The sequence below is a fragment of the Ambystoma mexicanum genome, chromosome 7q, assembly GCF_040938575.1.
Source record: "Ambystoma mexicanum isolate Mex_15411 chromosome 7q, UKY_AmexF1_1, whole genome shotgun sequence".
Lineage (NCBI taxonomy): Eukaryota > Metazoa > Chordata > Amphibia > Caudata > Ambystomatidae > Ambystoma > Ambystoma mexicanum.
In genome coordinates, this window is record NC_090941.1 from 614815761 (window position 1) to 614834213 (window position 18453).

At 45.2% G+C, this 18453-nt stretch overlaps 1 protein-coding gene across 6 annotated transcripts in view; it reads right to left on the reverse strand.

The window, feature by feature from the left end:
- Positions 1 to 18453, reverse strand: part of NBEA (neurobeachin) — a 2584133-nt gene that overhangs the window by 2156050 nt on the left and 409630 nt on the right. For all 6 annotated transcript variants that reach the window (XM_069640609.1, XM_069640605.1, XM_069640608.1 and 3 more), the window contains exon 7: positions 10160 to 10279. In XM_069640609.1, the coding sequence (XP_069496710.1) occupies positions 10160 to 10279 (120 nt within the window). The remainder of the gene's footprint in view (positions 1 to 10159; positions 10280 to 18453) is intronic.

The following is an 18453-nucleotide window of genomic DNA, read 5'->3' on the forward strand; positions in this document are numbered from 1 at the left end:
CCAATTTTGAGCGGATATGTTTGCGGGTCAAATTGATGTCAAAGGCATCAAATTGCATTGGTCCAGGCAGTGAGTTGGTGTTGAGGGGGTGCTCTGTGCAGTTCTGAAGCGGCGTTGGACAATGCAGGTAGAAAGGATACATGGGAGTGGTTTGACAATCGAGCCTGTTTCAAGACCGAGTACCTCTGGTTTGGGTCAATGCATGGCGCTGTGATCAAGTGGTTTACGTCAAACTGCGATGCAAAGTCCTGGTGCTTCACTGCTTTGTTAGGTGCAGCGATTTGGCGTAGAGTGCCTGGTGCATGGATCTGTGTGATTTTTCGGCAACAGAAATGTTCGAGGTAGAAATGACCGAAGATTATTTGCTTGAAATAATCTTCGGTCATTTCTCCCTTGAACATTCCCGATGTGCGGAAACCCCTACCCAAACCCCCACCCACACCCCTTTCCCCAGCCCCAACACACAGCCACCCTGACCCCCACTCCCATACTTCCCTTGCCTTCGGTCTTGCTGGACCCTGAGATGCCTGTTACCTTTCACTTCTGTGATCGGGAACCGGTGCCACAGGGTCCTTTTCTTTTTTCGTTTTGTCGGGTGAGCTGCAGCTTTTAAAAAAAAAAATTAAAAAAAAAGAGTTGCCATACCTCACCAAAAGATGTAAACACAAACCACAAAAAGTTTCAACTTTTGGTAGCTAGAACTTTTCGTGGTGTGTGTTTTAGGTCTTTTGGTGAGGTCGGTAATTTTGGGTTAAGTAATTTCATCCTATTCCTGTTGCACTGATGTTCAAGCCAGGCAGATGACTAGACTCTGCTGGAGCACTACAGTGTCGAGCCGGTTCGATGATGCGAGCACAGTGGTTCAAAGTCTAGCGAGTGACAAAGGCAGCAATGGTTGTTCCCATTGGCTTGGAAGGCAAAGATGGATTGAAGGTTGCATGAAGTGTTGTTGGACAGCGAAAACACGGATTCTAGCTCTCAGGATGCTGTGAAACCTACCGTAGGGTCTCCAAGTCATGGGTATTCCTTTCAGGATCTGCTGTCCCAGCCTAGGGAGGTTTTCAAGCAGAATGGCAGGTCCCGGTCCTCAGCAAGGGTCTCCCGCGATGCGTCTTCTGTGTGGGTAGGAAACACTCCAGTACCTCAATGGCTGGGCCACTGGAAAGGTCAATGCTCCCAAAACCGATCCAAACAAATTCTTCCCTATGTCCTGGATGGTCCAAAAGTGAATCACTGGAGGATTGGGAGACCCCTTCTTTTATGGTCAAAAGTCCACAGGTGATTGGATAATCGGGGTTCTTGCCTTCTTTCATCATACTCAAAGTGCTTTGTATCAAAAGAAGGAAGAAGAGAGACAGGAGGAAAAGAGGTACAGAGAGAAACAAGACAATGGAACCCTTGGGGAACACGGGTGTATATTGGAAAAACAGCTCCTGCACGCAAGTGACTTGACTGTGTCAAATCAAGAGTATTCGTTCCTTCTCCCCAAGCCGGAGCCAACCCCTTTAAGGCTAGGGAGGTGATCCCACTCCACAAGACTCTCTAGGAGTCTGGATAAGTGGGACCTCACTGGGAGTGGCTCCCCCTTAGGGACAAGCACTCACATTCCCACAAGGAATTCCCTAGACCAACAGCCGTATCTGCCTAAATGGGACTGTCTTCCATGAAGAATACAGTGAATTCCTATTTGGCTCCTGGCAATGCTTAGCCAAACAAGCCCTCCAAAGGAAAAGAGGATATTGTACATAAGTGAGAGGAGTGGACCATCGAAGAGGAAAAACTATGGTGCTCAGAGGATGCCCCCTGACATCATCACGCCTTGGAAAGGTGGACCAGAACAAAGCGTCAGAGTCCTCAACAATTCCGGCGAAGTACACCAGATGGAGACGCCAGAGTACAAGCGATGTACACAACGGGGACTCTGTTGCCGAGACTGCCGAACATGGTGGTCCAGGTGCCCGTCGAACAACGCTGAGACTGCTTCAGCCGGGAGCCCTGTCAACACCCATCTGCCGGCATTTGTAGATGGCAGTATCCTGCAGAGAAGCCTGGTGAATAATGCATGCAAAGCCGGAGAAGGAGAAGCCAGAAAGCAAAGCCGATTATTCCAGTGAGTGCAGAGCCCCACAGCACTCCCCTGGACAACCAAAGGTACTGGGGTGAACGGGAAAAGCAGGAGGCCACCAGGGCAAACTGTTATGAGGGAGACTCGTCAAAGCCACAACGACGTCATTCGAACAATATACCAGCATAAGAGAATATACGAGAAACCTAGTGAGAAACAGATAAATAATGTGATGGGAAAGGCCACATGGGAAACTAAAAAAAGTGGAAACAAGAACCCTGGGAAGGACGGGGAAAATCACGAGAAGTTTGTGAGTGGGATAAACCTTCCACACACAATGGTAACAAGTGACGTGAATTAAGACTGGCAAGTGAAACAGATAAGAAACAGAATGTAATAGAGAGAACCCCAGAGAGGGGGATTCCTGAGTTAGGAAAAGTCACACAAAACCTCAGAAGGGTTGGACCTCAACTAAGTGAGAAATATAAAACCAAGGGAAATAGTGTGAGACAGACAGCATTTCGAGGAGCATCGTTAAAAGCATAACATTACAGAGAGGACAAGACCCATGAACGTTGGTTTGGAAGGAGCTACATGAGCTCATGAATAAAAACCCCAGACAGTGTCAAAGCAGATCATCCTAAGAAATATATTTTTAACCAGAGATATTTTGTTTATGGACAATATACCAGGAACACGACAAAACTCCAGAGAGAAAGTCGTAGGAAAGAAGGCATCAAGAGAAGAAACCAGAAGAAGAAGAAGAAGAAATATTCTTTTTGCCAACTTTGTTGTTCATATTAGTGGTAGAGTCAGGTAGGGTTAGGTTTGGACTGAGAACATTTTACTTTGGACTTACTGATGACAGCCGAGCACCTTTAGTTACTTTAGTTAAGCAGGGAAATCCCCACAGCAATAGGAAGAGATCAGCCTTTTCCTTACAAGTTTATTAAAAAGAAAGTAAGCATGTCCATAGTGTGTCAGACTCCTCCTTCTGACCCACGAAAGGTGTCACTACAACCGTCAAGAGGGCACCTTTGACTTCTGAGCTGCTCAGTACCACTGGAGGGCAGGTGCTGCAAATCAGGATACTTTAGAAGGGCACACATGTACACTATGGGCCTGATTCATGAAATATTTTGCACAGTGGAATGTGACTTTGCACACTGATTCATGGAACAGCGCAAAGTGTCCTTTTGCTGTGCAAAGTCTCTTTGCCCAGAAAATGTATAGTGTTTCGAAGCCTTGGCAACAGAGTCTGAGGCCAAGACAACCACTCATACAGATTTCTTTTAAAAAAAATATTTACTGTCACTTCACCCTGAAGTTCACACCACTTCCAGTTCTCCTCTTGATGCAGAGAACAGCAAGATTGGTTCCTACTTTCTGTGCATTCCCTGTTGCCATGAAGTTGGCGCCCGTGAAAGGCTGAGATGCTCCTGGGTGCCCCCTCTTTGAGAGGGGACCTACATTACCCCAACAAGCATGGTTATGGATCATGCCATGCAGTGGAGACAGATAATCATCAGGGACCACCAGCCATGAGGAGGCTTGTGGGACTGCAGGCATATGGGTTATCCTGGAACACTGCTTAGCCCAGGAGCAGTCCCCTTAACTGAAAAGTTCCAACAATGGGCCTTATTATGAGTTCGGTGGTATCTCAGCGGGAAGATCCGCTGAGATACCACTGAACTGTAATGCCGTTACCACCACTTGGTCCGACAGTATTACTGCTGGATTACAAGTGGCCGTTGCTGTGTTAGTCCCCATTTAATTGGAGTCCATAGGCGATTTTGGTAGAATTACTGCAGCATTAATTCCGCCAGTGGAAATTCATCTGAAATTTGGCAGAAATGTGGCGGATTTACCGCCAGCTCATAGCTGGAAGTGAATCCTCCAACTTTCCACCAAACTCCTAGTTGGGCGGTGCGGTAACGCAGTGGTAACGGTATTACTGCTGTATTTTTCCCACACCACCCAACTAATAATGAGGCCCAATGTTTTATCTTACGTTCATGAATAGGCCAAACCTTATTGTGGGCATTCACAATGTTTGTAGACTAACTGCTTTTAAGTTTGAACCTTTTCTTATTTTTAAACAGATCAGTGAAAGTTAAGTCCAAATGAATGGACTTAAGTCAAGATCCACAGTGACCCAAAGTTCCTTTCTCTGATTTCAGTACTGATTTGCCAAGCATGATGTTGATATGGCTGCAAATGGATCTATTATTAAAGGTTCTGGTCTACCCTTAAGTAATGTGATTTATTAGCAATGCATTTAAGCACTTGTATTTGTGCCCTGCCAGCACTTAGAGCACTATTGCATCCATGATGTACACATCAATAGACCAAAAAAGGCACTTTTATTTCACTTATCAGTGACTGTAGGTATGCAATAGCATAGTCAGTTTTACACTACCTGACAAGTCGGCAGAATTCTGTACACGTGGCATAAATATGTTAATGTGGATCAGTGATTAAGCACCCTGTTATATCAAAGAGGCCTTGTCAAGACAAACACACTGCCATCTTCTTGGCAAGATGCCAAATCAAAGTGATTGGTTCGTTAAGCACATTTTATTTTGCTACCATCCGAGGCCAGGTCGCTTGTCCTTTATTGGACAATTACAACGTGTGATACATTAAAAGAGTCGGGCACAAATACAAAGGTCTGCTGAGGACAGCATAGTCTACACAGGGGTGGACTGGGAAACAGAAGAGGCCCTGGAAAATAGTTTTCAAAGTGGCCCACGTTAACTATTTTTAGCAAGTCCAACCCTTTTCCCATGAGAAAATGTGGAAATAAAATAAGTTACCACATAAAGGAGGCACAGGGTGCAGAGGCCTGCCGGGAAACCTCCAGAGTTCTCAATAGGGCAGTCCATCTCTGAGGCTACACAACATGATCCCAGACACTTATGCTGTACTGCACGCCTTATCTTTTCATCCTTAATGCTAATACCGACTTTGAAGCAGAAGGGGGTATAGGAAAAAGAAAAAAAAAAGACTTAAAAAAAAATCGGTGCAAATAAATTGATGAAAGCACGTGCCTTGTTACAGCACCGCATGGTGTTTCTCATGTGTGCCAGTGTTGCACTTGCAGCCACATTTTCATTTAATTGTTTATTGCTTCCTGGTGCTTGCTTGCATTTTCACCGCCCTTGCAGCACTTTTCAAGATGGCCGCCAAATTTTTCTTTGTTGCGAGGGCTGAATGAAATGCTTTCCCACTGCATCTTCCCTGCCCATTGGCTGCCGCTAAGTATTTCTGGCCAACGGAGGACCGGCAGGCTTTAGCAGGCCCCCTAATGCCAAAGGCCCACTTCCTAAGGCCCCCGTCTGCTGTCTGGACGGGTCTGTGGGTCCTTTCTTACACCCCCACCCACGTACATATGGAGGCTGAGGAAACCACCGTGTTCCCTGGACCCACAGTGAGAAATTGACTTCTGAACACTCTTCTCAAGGTTAGCTCCTTTTACTAGCTTCTCAAACCCTTCCCTCTGCACCGTGTCTGGCTACCTTGCACTTTACCTGATCTGGTCTTCATCTTATCTAGCCCTGCCAGTAACAGAATGTGTCACCTGCCCAGTTTTAAAATTGAGTTTAGCTTGTCTAGTGTTGCTGCATTTCACCTGCCCTGCTGGATAATCGATTTTAGTTGTGCTTTGCGGAGGTTTGTGTTCCCAGAAGGCACACCTCCCTCTGTTCCCCCCACCTCCAAGTGCATTAGTGCTTCAGCCTGGCAAGTGCCTTTTCCCTCCACCTACACTTCTGCCTACCATATTGCTATCTATCTCTCCTATTGTCTTCAACTGCTTCACAATCACCTATCCTTCTATCACTAAATCTGTCTGGAAGAAACTTAAGGACATTCTGGGCTTCAACCCAGGACTTGCTATTCCAGACACCTATGTCACAGATACCACCAGAGAGACTGTAACTGACATCCTCTTCTTCGTTAACTCACCTGACCTATGGACTTGCTACATGATCGGCCTTCTCTCTCCCATCGCCTCTTTTCCCATTAATGGTGGCACTTGCTGGGAGGTCCTCTTTGACCTCCTCACCATTTCCAGAGTCATCGTTAATGTCTATTTCAATGCAACGAACACTGTCCCATGAGCCTGTCCCCCCCCCCGCAGAAGACCTTTAAGGATGGCAATCTGCTCCACAATGCCACCCTTAACACTCGCTCCACTTTAAAACATTCAAACGATATCTGCAACCTCCTCAAACTCATGGACCTTGATGTGCTCGCCATCACTGAGACATAGTTCAAGTTCAGCTCTGTCACAAGCTTTCACATGCTCTGCCCTGAAGGCACAAAATTATTTTTGCGCCCAGGCTAAAGAAGGCAAGTAGTAGAGTAGCACTGATCTTCCCTGAATGGATACCGGTGTCTTTTATGCCTACCTAGGCATACTTCGAGTGCCTAGGCTGCAGGCTCTGACTCTCTCCTAAATTTTCTCTCCTCAAGGCCACCTTCTATCGGCCTCCTGGACAGCTCACTCTCTTCCTTTCGGAATGGGCTGACCTCTACCCTCTGGGTCCACTCACACTGCAGGCCACATGTTGGATACTCACATCTCCACTTTCTATCCCTCTCACCACCTCTCTCTCTTGGACCAAGCACTCTCTTCCATCAACTCACCTGAAACTCTTCTCTCCTCTGGCAGCAACTCACCCTGCACAGTCACTCGGCTTCATGGTCACCAGATCCATGAAAAAAGTGACAGTGGCTGCCTTTCCCTCCACCTACTCTCCTCCTCCCACTCCTACGGCTGACTCCCACCCTGACACAGCCCTCACTATCCTTCATCTATCTCCAACATTCTTGATATTCTTGCCCCGGTCATGAGGGTCCAAAAAGTGTAACTCTTGCTACGACTCTGAACTGGTTGCCCTTAAACGCAAGTGTAGGGCAGCTCAGCAAAATGGATTTCGTTGCGTGGACCATCTGACAAACTGGCCTGCAGCCACCTTCAAAGGCAGCATCGACTCTGCATCCACTCCAAGAAAAGTCTTTATTCAAGCCTGCATCTCTGTGACATCGAACAACACGGCTTAACTTTTCAAAGTCTCCAAGGAACTGGCCAATCCTGCAGCAGCCTCCTCCTCTGTCACTCCCACCCAGGACCTCTGCTTGGCCCTGGCAGTACACTTCAAAAACCAAAGACATCCTCTCCTCCCTTCCCCCCACACCACAGCACACACCCCCACCTATGTCTCCTTTGGCCCCACCTCCACTTCCACTCTCCCGTCACACCTAATGAGGTCGCCAGACCAGTCCGGTCTATGAAGGCCTCATCCAAGCAAGCGGACCGTTGCCCTTGCAAAACCATCAACATTGACTACTTCGCACCAGCCTTGGCTGACCTTTGCAACCTTTCCTTTTCAACTGGAGTTTTCCCAACTGCTCTCAAGCACTCCCTTGTGCACCCTCTGCTCAAGAAACCCTCTGCTGGCCCTTCCGTTCTGTCAAACTACCACCCAATCTCTATCACTCCTTTCCTGGGCAAACTCCTGGAGAAGCTGGTTATCTCTCAGCTAAACCTCCACATGGAATCAATCAGTTGTTGCCATGGCCATCAGTCTGGCTTTAGACAACCCAGAGGCAAGGAAACTGGTCTTCTGAACACCTGTGAAGATCTGCTCTCAAATCTTGATACTAACACTTCCTCTGTCTTCATTCTCCTTGATCTCTCCTCCGCCTTTGACATGGTTAACAATAACAGCCTGATCTCATGGCTTCGTGACACCCTGGGAATCACAGGTCAGGCTCTGGCTTGGTTAACCTCTTTTCTCCCAGACCGCCCATCCCAGGTTGAACTTCATGCGTTTCTCTCGACTATCACCCTCTTATAACCTCTGGCGTTCCCCATGGTGCTAGTCTATCCCCCTGGTTTTACAACATCCACATGGCCATCCTGGCACTTGTGATTGCCACTTTCACCTCTAATTTCCAGTGTTATGGGGATGACACACAACTCTCCTTCAGGCTACCCTCAGCTGCCTCCTCTGTCCTCCTCCTCACTCATACCTGACTGTCTGCTATTCAGTCATGGTGTGTTGCTAACAACCGTTGTCTCAATGCCAGTAAAACTGAGATTGTTTGCATTTGGACCCCTGCTCCTGCTTTCCCCCCTCTCACTCTGGCCCGCCTCCCTTGGCCCCGCACACACCCCCACCTGTGAGGCCAAAAACCCCTTGGGGTCATCTTTGACTCCACTATCTCCTCCTCCTCTCACATTTCCGACATCGCAAAAAAGTCCAACTATCAACTACACCTCCTCAGAGGCACTCTACATTTTCTGACTTTCCCCCAGTGGCTCACTGTCTACAGAGCCCTGGTTCTCTCCAGGCTGGACTACTGCAACAGCCTCTTCTTCAACCTCCCTGCTGCCCTGCGCCCTTTACAACTCAGAACAAAATCACAAGATTTATCCTTGACCTCAAGCTCAGTAACCGCATCTCTCAGGCACTGGAATCCCCTCACTGGCTCCCCGCGGCTGCATGGATCAAATTCAAGACCATCTGCATTGTCCAAAAGGCTTTCTGGGGCCTGCGACCTACTTACCTTCAATGTTGACTTCCTAAATACTATCCCCCTCGAGCCCTCCGCTCATCTACCTCCAACATTCTGCGAGCGAGCCGGTTCTCCAAGCAAAGATTTGGAGGGCGATCCCTTTCCTCAGCAGGTGCCTCCCTCTGGAACAGCCTCCCAGCCACTCTCAGCCTTGAGCCGATATTCTTAAGTTCTGGAAACTACTCAAGACCTTCCTCTTCTCTTTCTTCTTTCTCACCCTGCCTTGCTAACCTAGCTCTCTGCTCTTCCTTCCCTCCTTCCTCTCCATACAGCTTACTGACTGGCCACCTGGTGTACCTCAGAGTCTTACAGATCCCAGGCACCCCTTCCAGTCCTTCTGCACTTGCTTCAGGGCCCTGCACCCCACCCACTCACTGCACTTGTAATAAATCCTTGAGAGCTTCTCTCGCCGCAGTTCACCAGTCTCTACCAAAGTGCACTTGGTCCCCTGCCCCTCCCTTGCCCTTCCCGTACTTGCATAATCTGTATACAGCCCTGCCTGAAGATCGTTCTGTCTGTTCTCCCTTGTCTTCACCCCTTAATGTCCCACTTGAAAAAAATGCAGAATCGCAGTGAGGCCTAATTGCTGTATCTAAACTGTTTAATGTATCATATTCACTTAATCTGCCTGTGCAAACCGTTATCGTCTCAGAAATTTAAGGGCGCTGAATGACTATTTTTTACCCAGTGTTCCCACCTTCCTTAAGCGATTTGAAACACTTACCTTGTATAGGCACTTTATAAATAAACATTACCATACAATAGCATCTCCTACTGTAAAACAACTGTCCCTTTTTTGTGACAATTAGTTACATTTTTGCAACACTTAAGAGTGATATCTGGAAAGTTATGAATGAATCAAAAAGCACTAGCATTGCTCTGCGCCACCTTTTCTGGCTGCAGTTAGATACATTTTATCATATCCCTTTCACCAAGGTTTAAAAGCAAGTAAAGTGTTTGGAAAAACAGATTAAACTAGACTGTAGGAGCTCCTCTACTGAGGACGAACATGCTTTAGAGTGGCTCATCCTGAACTCACTGAGGAAGCGCAACAGGGCCGAAACATGTGAATGGGGTTGCTAATGGCACTCTGGTTCAGAGGTGATTTGCCTAGCATTTCAGTGCTGGACTGCCCTTGTGGGTGGAGCAAAGACTGATAAGCAAATGGGTATTTCTTCTCTGTGAAGGGGCAGGGAGTTAACACGCGTTTGTCGACCCTCCATAGAACAGATTATTTGAACCATGCTCGTTCTCAGTAGAGGGGTTCCCACACTCTTGCTTGGATAAAAAGCAGCTATTAATGAACAGCAGGGAAATGAGGACTGAACATGTGCTTTGAAAATATTGGCTCCATTATATACAATTGAAGACAACAAACACAACAGGTTTGTGTTCCTGCTATCATCAAGCTCAGAAGAAACAAATACTTTCTGACTATCACAGACAAAGACAGCATTCCAAAAAGGGCCCTCAATCGATGGCAAGCAAGTTCAAGCGATGAAGTCTTACGTCATTGGTGTTCACGTGCCAAGCCATATCCCCGTACGACACCAGCTGCCCGTTCACGTAGCATCGAATCTCGCTGTTCCGCCACCGATTGTAGATGTGCACAATGCTGATCATATACCACTGGCGGGAAATGGGAAGTAAAAAGAAGACATAATTAAACATGACTTTCATTGCAAAAGTCATGCATAATGCATAAGCATGCATACATCTGTGCCGCAGAATTTTATTTCACCAGATTTATACTGCACTGATGTGCAGATCCTTCAAGCTGTTCCAGTCCACAGTGAAGGAAGAACAGCCGCAGGGACATAAATAGCGCATTATTGCATCTGCTTAAGGGGCTGGAGTGGTCAGGAATGCCCATGTACAATAACATCCTTCCATTATTTATGCTGGTTCACTGAAAGTTGCCATAACTTACAATAATATTAAACGGATAAAGTGAGCTGTCCAAGAGGATGCGGGAACCTTTTCCTGCTTAGCCTTTGCTACAATTGCTTCTTTCCAGAGAGAGCGCCACTCTCACCCTATCTGCCTGCACAGGCGTTGCGGGGGGGGTGGGTAAGGGGGCTATAGCCCCTGGTCTTTTGGTTGTAGCCCCAGATAGAATCTCAGGAGCTACAACCAAAAGGCTAGCTAGCCCCCAGTCCCGACAGTTCCGACATAAGCCTAGCCCCGGGTCTTTTCCAGACCTAGCAACACCCCTGTCTGCTTGCCCCGAGTAAAAGCATACTTAATAACAAGACCACAACAAGACAATCCTGGAGAAACCAATGGCAATACTGGTTTGCCTAACCGTGGCTTCTCACATACAAAATGCAGTTGGAAACAAATATACGTATTATCCATTTGCTCCAGTTAGTCTGACTATATTCCACAAATGTTTAATGATCAATGTTCATTCTTTTATTGCCACCATGGTGGTGCATTTTGGGCACTCGGGCTGCTTAAAAAGTGGGCTAGGACTATCAGTATTGTGCAAGAGTTGCAGCAACCTGAGGGGCTTGCAGTACCTCGTACTTGCTTGCTTGCTGCTTCTTCATTGTTGGGCCACTGCTCTTTTCTGCCCATGGCTGACTCTGCAAAGGATATAGAAAGCGGCCTCTTTCTGCTTGAAGGAGATCCCTTTCTATTTCCATGGTGGCCACAAGAGAGGAGTTATTGGGAAAGTTGGGTGGGCTCTGAACACACCGTGTTCCGAGCGCAAACGTGTTTCTAACCCACATAACCTAGCACTCAGAATTTTGTCTGGGCACTGTTAGTCTGATGCACCGAGGTATAGTGGGCATTAAAGAACCCGAGACTTTGTTAAAGGCTTCAGAATAAACTGCTATGGTGAGCTGCAAAGCTACAAAATATGAGCCACTATTTTCATCGAAATTTAGCAAATTGACATTTTGTATATATTGGGATTGAAATAATAGAAGCTATATGAAAATGAAAGAGCCCACAAAGAAGTCCAAAATGAGGCACAATAGAGGGAACAAGATAAAGCAAATCAGTCTGTGAAAGCACTTCTTTAACTTGAAGCATTCAATTACACTTATGTCAAGTGAACTATTCACTACTCAACCCCCCACATAATTACAAATGGACCAAACGCACTTCTGATTTCATTACCTTCACACAAGACAAAGACAAGAGTGCTTTCCCATGAATTTCTGTGGGACATCTGGTGCTGCTCTCCATTTTAGGCCGAATGACTGCCCAGGATACATAAGGATCCAAAGACTTCCGATGGCCATTTGTTTGACTTTTTGGCCAATGTACAACAGTTTCAACAGAGACTGCATGCACCATGAATCCCGCACACATTGCACATGTAGGAGCAGTCATCCTAAGCACAAATATTCTTGGTACTCTTTGTGGACTGCTCATTCAAGTACAATTCAAATAACAATTTTCAGTCATATATAGTATTATGTGGTAGGATGTCTAGCTGGATACCTACTCAGCAAGGACTAAAACAAGGTTGCATTCTCACACCAATTTTGTTCAGTCTTTATATGTTTGACCTCGGCGAGGCTTTGGTTAATCCATCTTCAATAGGTGATGCACCCCCACAATGGATGAGATACTCCGATGACATAGTCCTGTTCGACCGAACCCCTGGCATCCTGCAATCATCTTTGAAATGTCTGAAAGTGTGACCAACTCATTGGTAGTGAACATTACCAAAACCAATGTTATCCTTACAAAAAGGGGAAAAGGGCATTTTGGCATTTGGATGGGAAGGCAATTGAAGTGGTCTCTGTATATAAATACTTAGGTTTTCATTTGGTCACCAAAGTACAAGGTACATAGCATCTGGATCAAGTCAATCTAAAACCCTCTCAGATTGTCGGTAGTATTGGCTCTTATGCGCTTACGGGTGGGAGTTACTCAGTTGGAATTTTGACTCAGTTAAACCAAGTGAATATTCTACCCATTATCATGGGGCTGAAATCTGGGCAATTGATATCTTATTGGAAGGGATTAAATTGGAATCCATCCTTTTAAAAAGACTCATGAGACTCCCCGAACATCGATTGAAATTGTATACCTCAAATGTAACATCATGCCATATATTGTCAAGTTCCATTTATCCTGTCTAAACATGTACTGGAAACTGCTAAACACCTCAGCGAATGTGTTGAGTAAGTCAATCCATTAAGTGCTATTGTCTGAAGCTAGATATATGCCCAATAGTAGTATTGTTAAAATCAAGCTTATTGATGATAAATGGCTAGCTCTGGCTCCTGGGAACCCTCTGGGGTTACAATTCATTAACTACAAGAAAACAATGAAGATAGTCTTACTGGGGTATAGTCGGGAGTTGTTGATTTAGCAACTAAAAGGAATTTTGAAGCATTTGTTGACTTTTATCCTAAACCGGGTAGAACCCAACCCCCCCACCCCCATCTATAGTCCACATTTTGTGGGCAACTCCTTGGTTTGGGATTATTTAAAATTGAAAATTAACATTGTTAAGACCCTTGAGATAGTTGAAGTCTGGTTGAATATACCAAGGGATCAGAGACAATGTCGCTTGTGTGGTGAGTTACAACCAGAAGCCGTTAAAAATCTTCTGTCGGCCTGTACCTCTCTTTTTGAACTACCAACAATTGCCCTCAAAGCATCTGGCCTTGAGAGTGCACTCTCAGGGGAGGGTCTGTGGTCCATGATTATGAGTAGAAATGAAGAATCGTGCATTATCTTTTTAACCATTTAATGGAGGCAAATTGTGATATCCTGGATATTTCGGCTTGATTCACAGGTGATTGTCCTAATGGATAAGGAACTTTGTCCTTTGGAGTAAAATATGGAAGCCTCTCACCTTTGTCCTTGTTCTGTCTTTAGATGTTACTTTGATTTTCTGGGGGGGGGATTTGCAATTTTATTGTAATTCTTTATTCTTTTATGGATTGTATGCACCAATGTCATATTAAAAGTTGACTTCTGTTTAACTGTATAATACAGTAAATAAAGAAATAGTTTAGGTTGCGTTTCCCATGCAATCTCTCATTAGCCACAGCTTTCGCTCATCTAGAGATGTACAGTATAACACGGTCTGGGCTCCCAAATGGTTTGGTGCAGATTCATCCAACTTTTTTTTTTTTATTTTTTTTTTTTTAAGGTTGGCCAAAATCTCAGAAGTGATACATGAGTTCACTCCAACTGTTACGGGAGCCATAAAACGTTTTCTGGGTCCTGCCTGGCCAACTGCTATTTGCAGACCTTCAAAGATTCAGCAAATTCTAGTACGGCCCAAACAGCAGGCAATCTGTTTGGTTTGAGGCTTGGAAAATGTTTTACTATCGAGGACAGGACACTGCTATATTAGTATTCATGTGCTACTGAGTAAGAGCTTGGAAGCCCGGCTCATCCCTGTACTACTGCGGTGACAGTCATTTTGTCACACCCAGCACCAACTTGTGGAAAGGAATGACCATGACCCCACATTAACAAGGTGATGGATGGATGGATGGATGGATGCACGTGCACACATACATACATACGCACATGTCACCCGCATGCTCAATAGATTTCTCCCACTGCCGATGCAGACAGCTTGGTACCGCAACTGACACTGACTCCAAATGCTCTTCAGCAACACTCGTGAACTGCAGATGGCGCCCATCCAGAGCTTCTGAAAGGCCCCTGGGCCTCCCTTTAAATTGCTGGTGCCTTCTGGGACAGTGAGCCAATAGCCCTTTCTAAATCACCTGCAAAACTCCCCGGAAGGTGGGCGTTCTTCAGTGGGTGGGGGCTCACGCTGTGAGCTACCACCTCCACCAGCACTGCTCAAGGGTTCATACCCTGGCCATGGATCACTAACTTGAAGTGTCCACCTAAGGTATGAATATGCAGTAAGCAGTGCCCCGAGGTAAGACCAGTGTTTAACTATGCATAATATATACAGAAGATGGAAACACATTCATTTGGGACTGCCTGGAGCACCACCAACCGTTAACTGATAGAACTGTCATGGGTGGAACGTTCTGGCAGGGAACATTCTGAAGAACGTGAAATTATGGCTTCCCGTAGTACATGAGAGGAAATGTCAAGGGCACACTTTTGTCCGATACAATCGGAAGCAATTTAAATCAAACATTCACGTTTTTTGTATATTAATTTCAAGGAAATATTTCTTCCATTAAACAGAATTTAATTTTAGAATAAACTGTCTATTTGTTTTTACAGTAAATACAATCAATAAAACATTACCATTTTAATTGTCAATCATTACATTTACATCTCAAAATGAATAGAATAAGAAAGTACTTTAGCTCACCAACAAGAAATAAGTGGCATAATAGTGGGACCCAGCGCTATTTCAGCGACTGGTGCCACATTATGTCACAATAATATCCAATACTAAGAAACAGTGTGGACACAGATTTCTCTTTACTGGAGGTTGTCCTTCGTTTACAGAATGCACATGAGTTGTAGCAGAAAAAGAGCAAATAAACAAAACATTTGAGACAGAATCTTCCAAGACATTGTGTCACAGAATAGACACACATCAAAAGGTTGGTGATTATCTGACGCTGAGAAAAATGTAAATTAAGAATGTTTGACTGAGAAATAATTAGAAGTAGTAACAGGAACATATTTTCTATTACCTTTAGAGGAATCACTGAACATATCTGTTATCTACATCTGAGGAAGGGCCTAAGAAGGCCCGAAACGTGTAATGTAAAATAGGAGTTGTCTGTGTAAGGAAGAATCAACTTGAACAGGACATTGAGTTAAAAAACCTATCAAGATATCAGATAAACCTGGAGTCATTTAAGGGTAAGATAAAACTCTAAGTTATTTGTAAAATTCTTCTTTCTTTCAAATTGTTGAACACTTAACAGAATTTGTAATATATTGTTTCAAACAAAGGAATGTTACATACAATGTAATGATTGACAATTAAAATGGTAATGTTTTATTGATTGTGTTTACTGAAAAACAAATAGAACAGTTTGTTCTAAAATAAAATCTTTCCTTGAAATTAATATAGAAAAACGTGAATGTTTATTTGATTTAAATTGCTTCCGATTATATCAGACAAAAGTGTCTCGTGTACTACGGGAAGCCATCATTTCACATATATTTTAGTCTGGTAGCACAGACTCACAAGGTGCACCTACATTTATTTACCACAATGTACAGAAACAGGTGAAATGACAAACTATTGAACCAAAATAAAAGTGAGTGCACCTTCACACTTTATCCTTCTACATTCTGAAGAACACCACAGCATATATGCCATCATCATACATGCTGGCAATACACAGGCACTCAAGCACACAGACCTGGACAGATAATATTTATCTTACGAGGGAAATATAGTTATCAAATAACCCCCACATGGCCTACAATTTTGTCTAAAAAGGGGCAGGTTTGTCGTAAGGCTTGGGTGGGGTGCTTTCTGCTGATTTACATTACCATATTGTGACCAATTGCCATTTGGCAAGGGTGTATGAGCCAGGGTTTATTAATTTAATAAAATGATGCAGGTAATTCCAACTCTGAAAGAGCAATCTGCTGATAATATTCATCTTTCATAAGCTCTATGCCAAGAGAATAGCATGCACTTGTGCCCTGCTGCATCAGTATCCTGATATGCAGCACCTGATCTACTAGTGGCACAGATTAGGTTCAGTTCAGAGCTCACAAGTGCCCATTTCACAGCTGAATTGACAGCCAAGCCTCTGCGGGCAGGGCCTTGATTTAAATAAATTGACTTCTGTTCCAAACCGTTTTAATTAGGAGTCTACCTCCTGGTGGCAGTACAGTCTTCAAATATAAACCATACCTGAATGGTGGATGGTATTCCCATAATTATTACAGCCACAGCAATTTGATATTACACATGTCAGCCGTGTGAGCCCACCTCCACTGTGGGAGGATTATGTGTAGTCTCACCAGACAGACTGAACCTTGCCACTCCTGGCAGGACTGTAGCATTGGGAAATAGCCTTTCTTTGTTCCTTTCTAAGGGTAGGTCACAACCTTCCAGAAAGACAGACACTCCACCGGAAGCTGGCCTAGTAACATGAAGCAAGAGCACAACCTTTCAAAAAAGGCTTGGCCGCAATCCAAGGTGCTGCATTTCAATGGGTCTGTCATCCTATTGAGAAGGGGAGGGGCCGGGGTTATTGTAGACAGGGGGAGTTCTGTACAGATTAAGGAAGATGCCACTATCTGGTTTCTCTATGCCTCCATCCTGTCCCCTCCACTTCCTTTAGCACAAAGCACTTTGGGAGTGATGTCAGAAGGCCAACGTCCACTTATTTTAGTAGCAGGTATTGGACCCCAAAAGCAGGCCAGCATTAGTCCAATGACCTGTGGACTTTGACCTTTAAAATAAGGGGTCTCGCACCACTTCTTGGATTCACTCTGGAACACCTGAGAAGGGTTCATTACACCTCTTTTGGGAGAGTTACACTTTCCAATGCTCTCAACCACTGAGGTGAAGGAGCAGTCCAAGGCAGTGGAGAGCGCCGTCCCCTTCCCACACCCAGGGCACTTTGCTGTGGACCAAAACCTGCCACTCTGCACCAGAAGCTCCCAAAGCTGGGAGAGCAGAGCCCGACTCACCCTGTCCTCGAGCCCATGAGTTGGTTCTCACAGCATCTGGAGGACCACATCAGCTAATGCTCCCCTTTCTGCCAACTCAAAACTAGTTGAACTGCTGTCAAAGCTGAGCAGGGCGACAATGGATCCTGCCACTGATGCTTCCTGGCAGTTCTCGGAAACTTTGGATAAGTGCCTGCATCTTCGGCCCGCTCAACACTGCATTATGCCCTTGCTGAGCGAGTCACCTGCTAGGCTTGGATCAACCGCTCGAAACTGGGACGTCAGCCAAAATGCTGGAGAGTCACTTGCCAAATCGAACCAGGGGTTACATCACGCCTCAACCTGATTCGCCCTCGAAATTGCCACTTCGCCGAACTACATATCGGACGAACAGGATCACAGTTTTGACAACTGATGCCCGCTGGCATGAAACTGCTGGAGTGTCACTCATCAACTCCTCCCAGCAGTTACTACCCGGCTCAACCTCGAAGAGATCCTGGTGAGTAGCCCAGCCTGCTTCACTGATGTCGCCTTCCACCTACAAAGAGCTACTGCATTTGAAACTACTCAAAGCCTGCCTTCTAATTGGACCCTCATGATCCACTGTATCCAAAATGACCTTCATCCACTTGTACCACTGCTCAAAGCCAGGCTCGAAACCATCAAATGGAAAAGAACTGCAAAAAGTTACTATTGACTATTAACTGCCCCCTTGGTCCACTTTTGGGCCCCAGAGACTGGTTAGGTTACTACATCCCTGTTTGCATCCAAGAAACATATCCTTCTTAAGAACATTGCGGTTTTTAACTTGCTTTACACCCTTAATTCATTATCCAGAGTGCTGCATTGTGCCCTCTTTGCTCGGGGGTGGGTTTCATGTTTTTTTTCTATTTAGTTATTTTGCAGATGGTGCGCATTAATAAATTCGATCTATTATTATAGAACATTGTTTGTGCACTCCCTGCTTTGCTGTTTGGGTCACTACTGAGTCACATTAACACCCTACTTCTGAGCCTAGCCTTACCTCAGCCCATGTTACCATAAAAGCCGAAGGATGCATATCTCTTGCCGGTTTTACCTTTATGATTTTGCTGACTCTTGTTTTGTGGTAGTGTGAATGCTGGGTTGGCATGTTAGCCTCTACTCATCCTTGTACTTCTGCATGGCAGAATCCAATTCGTAACACCTATTTCACTGATAAACCCATGCATGCCTGCCCGAGAGACAGTGGTTTTGCAAGC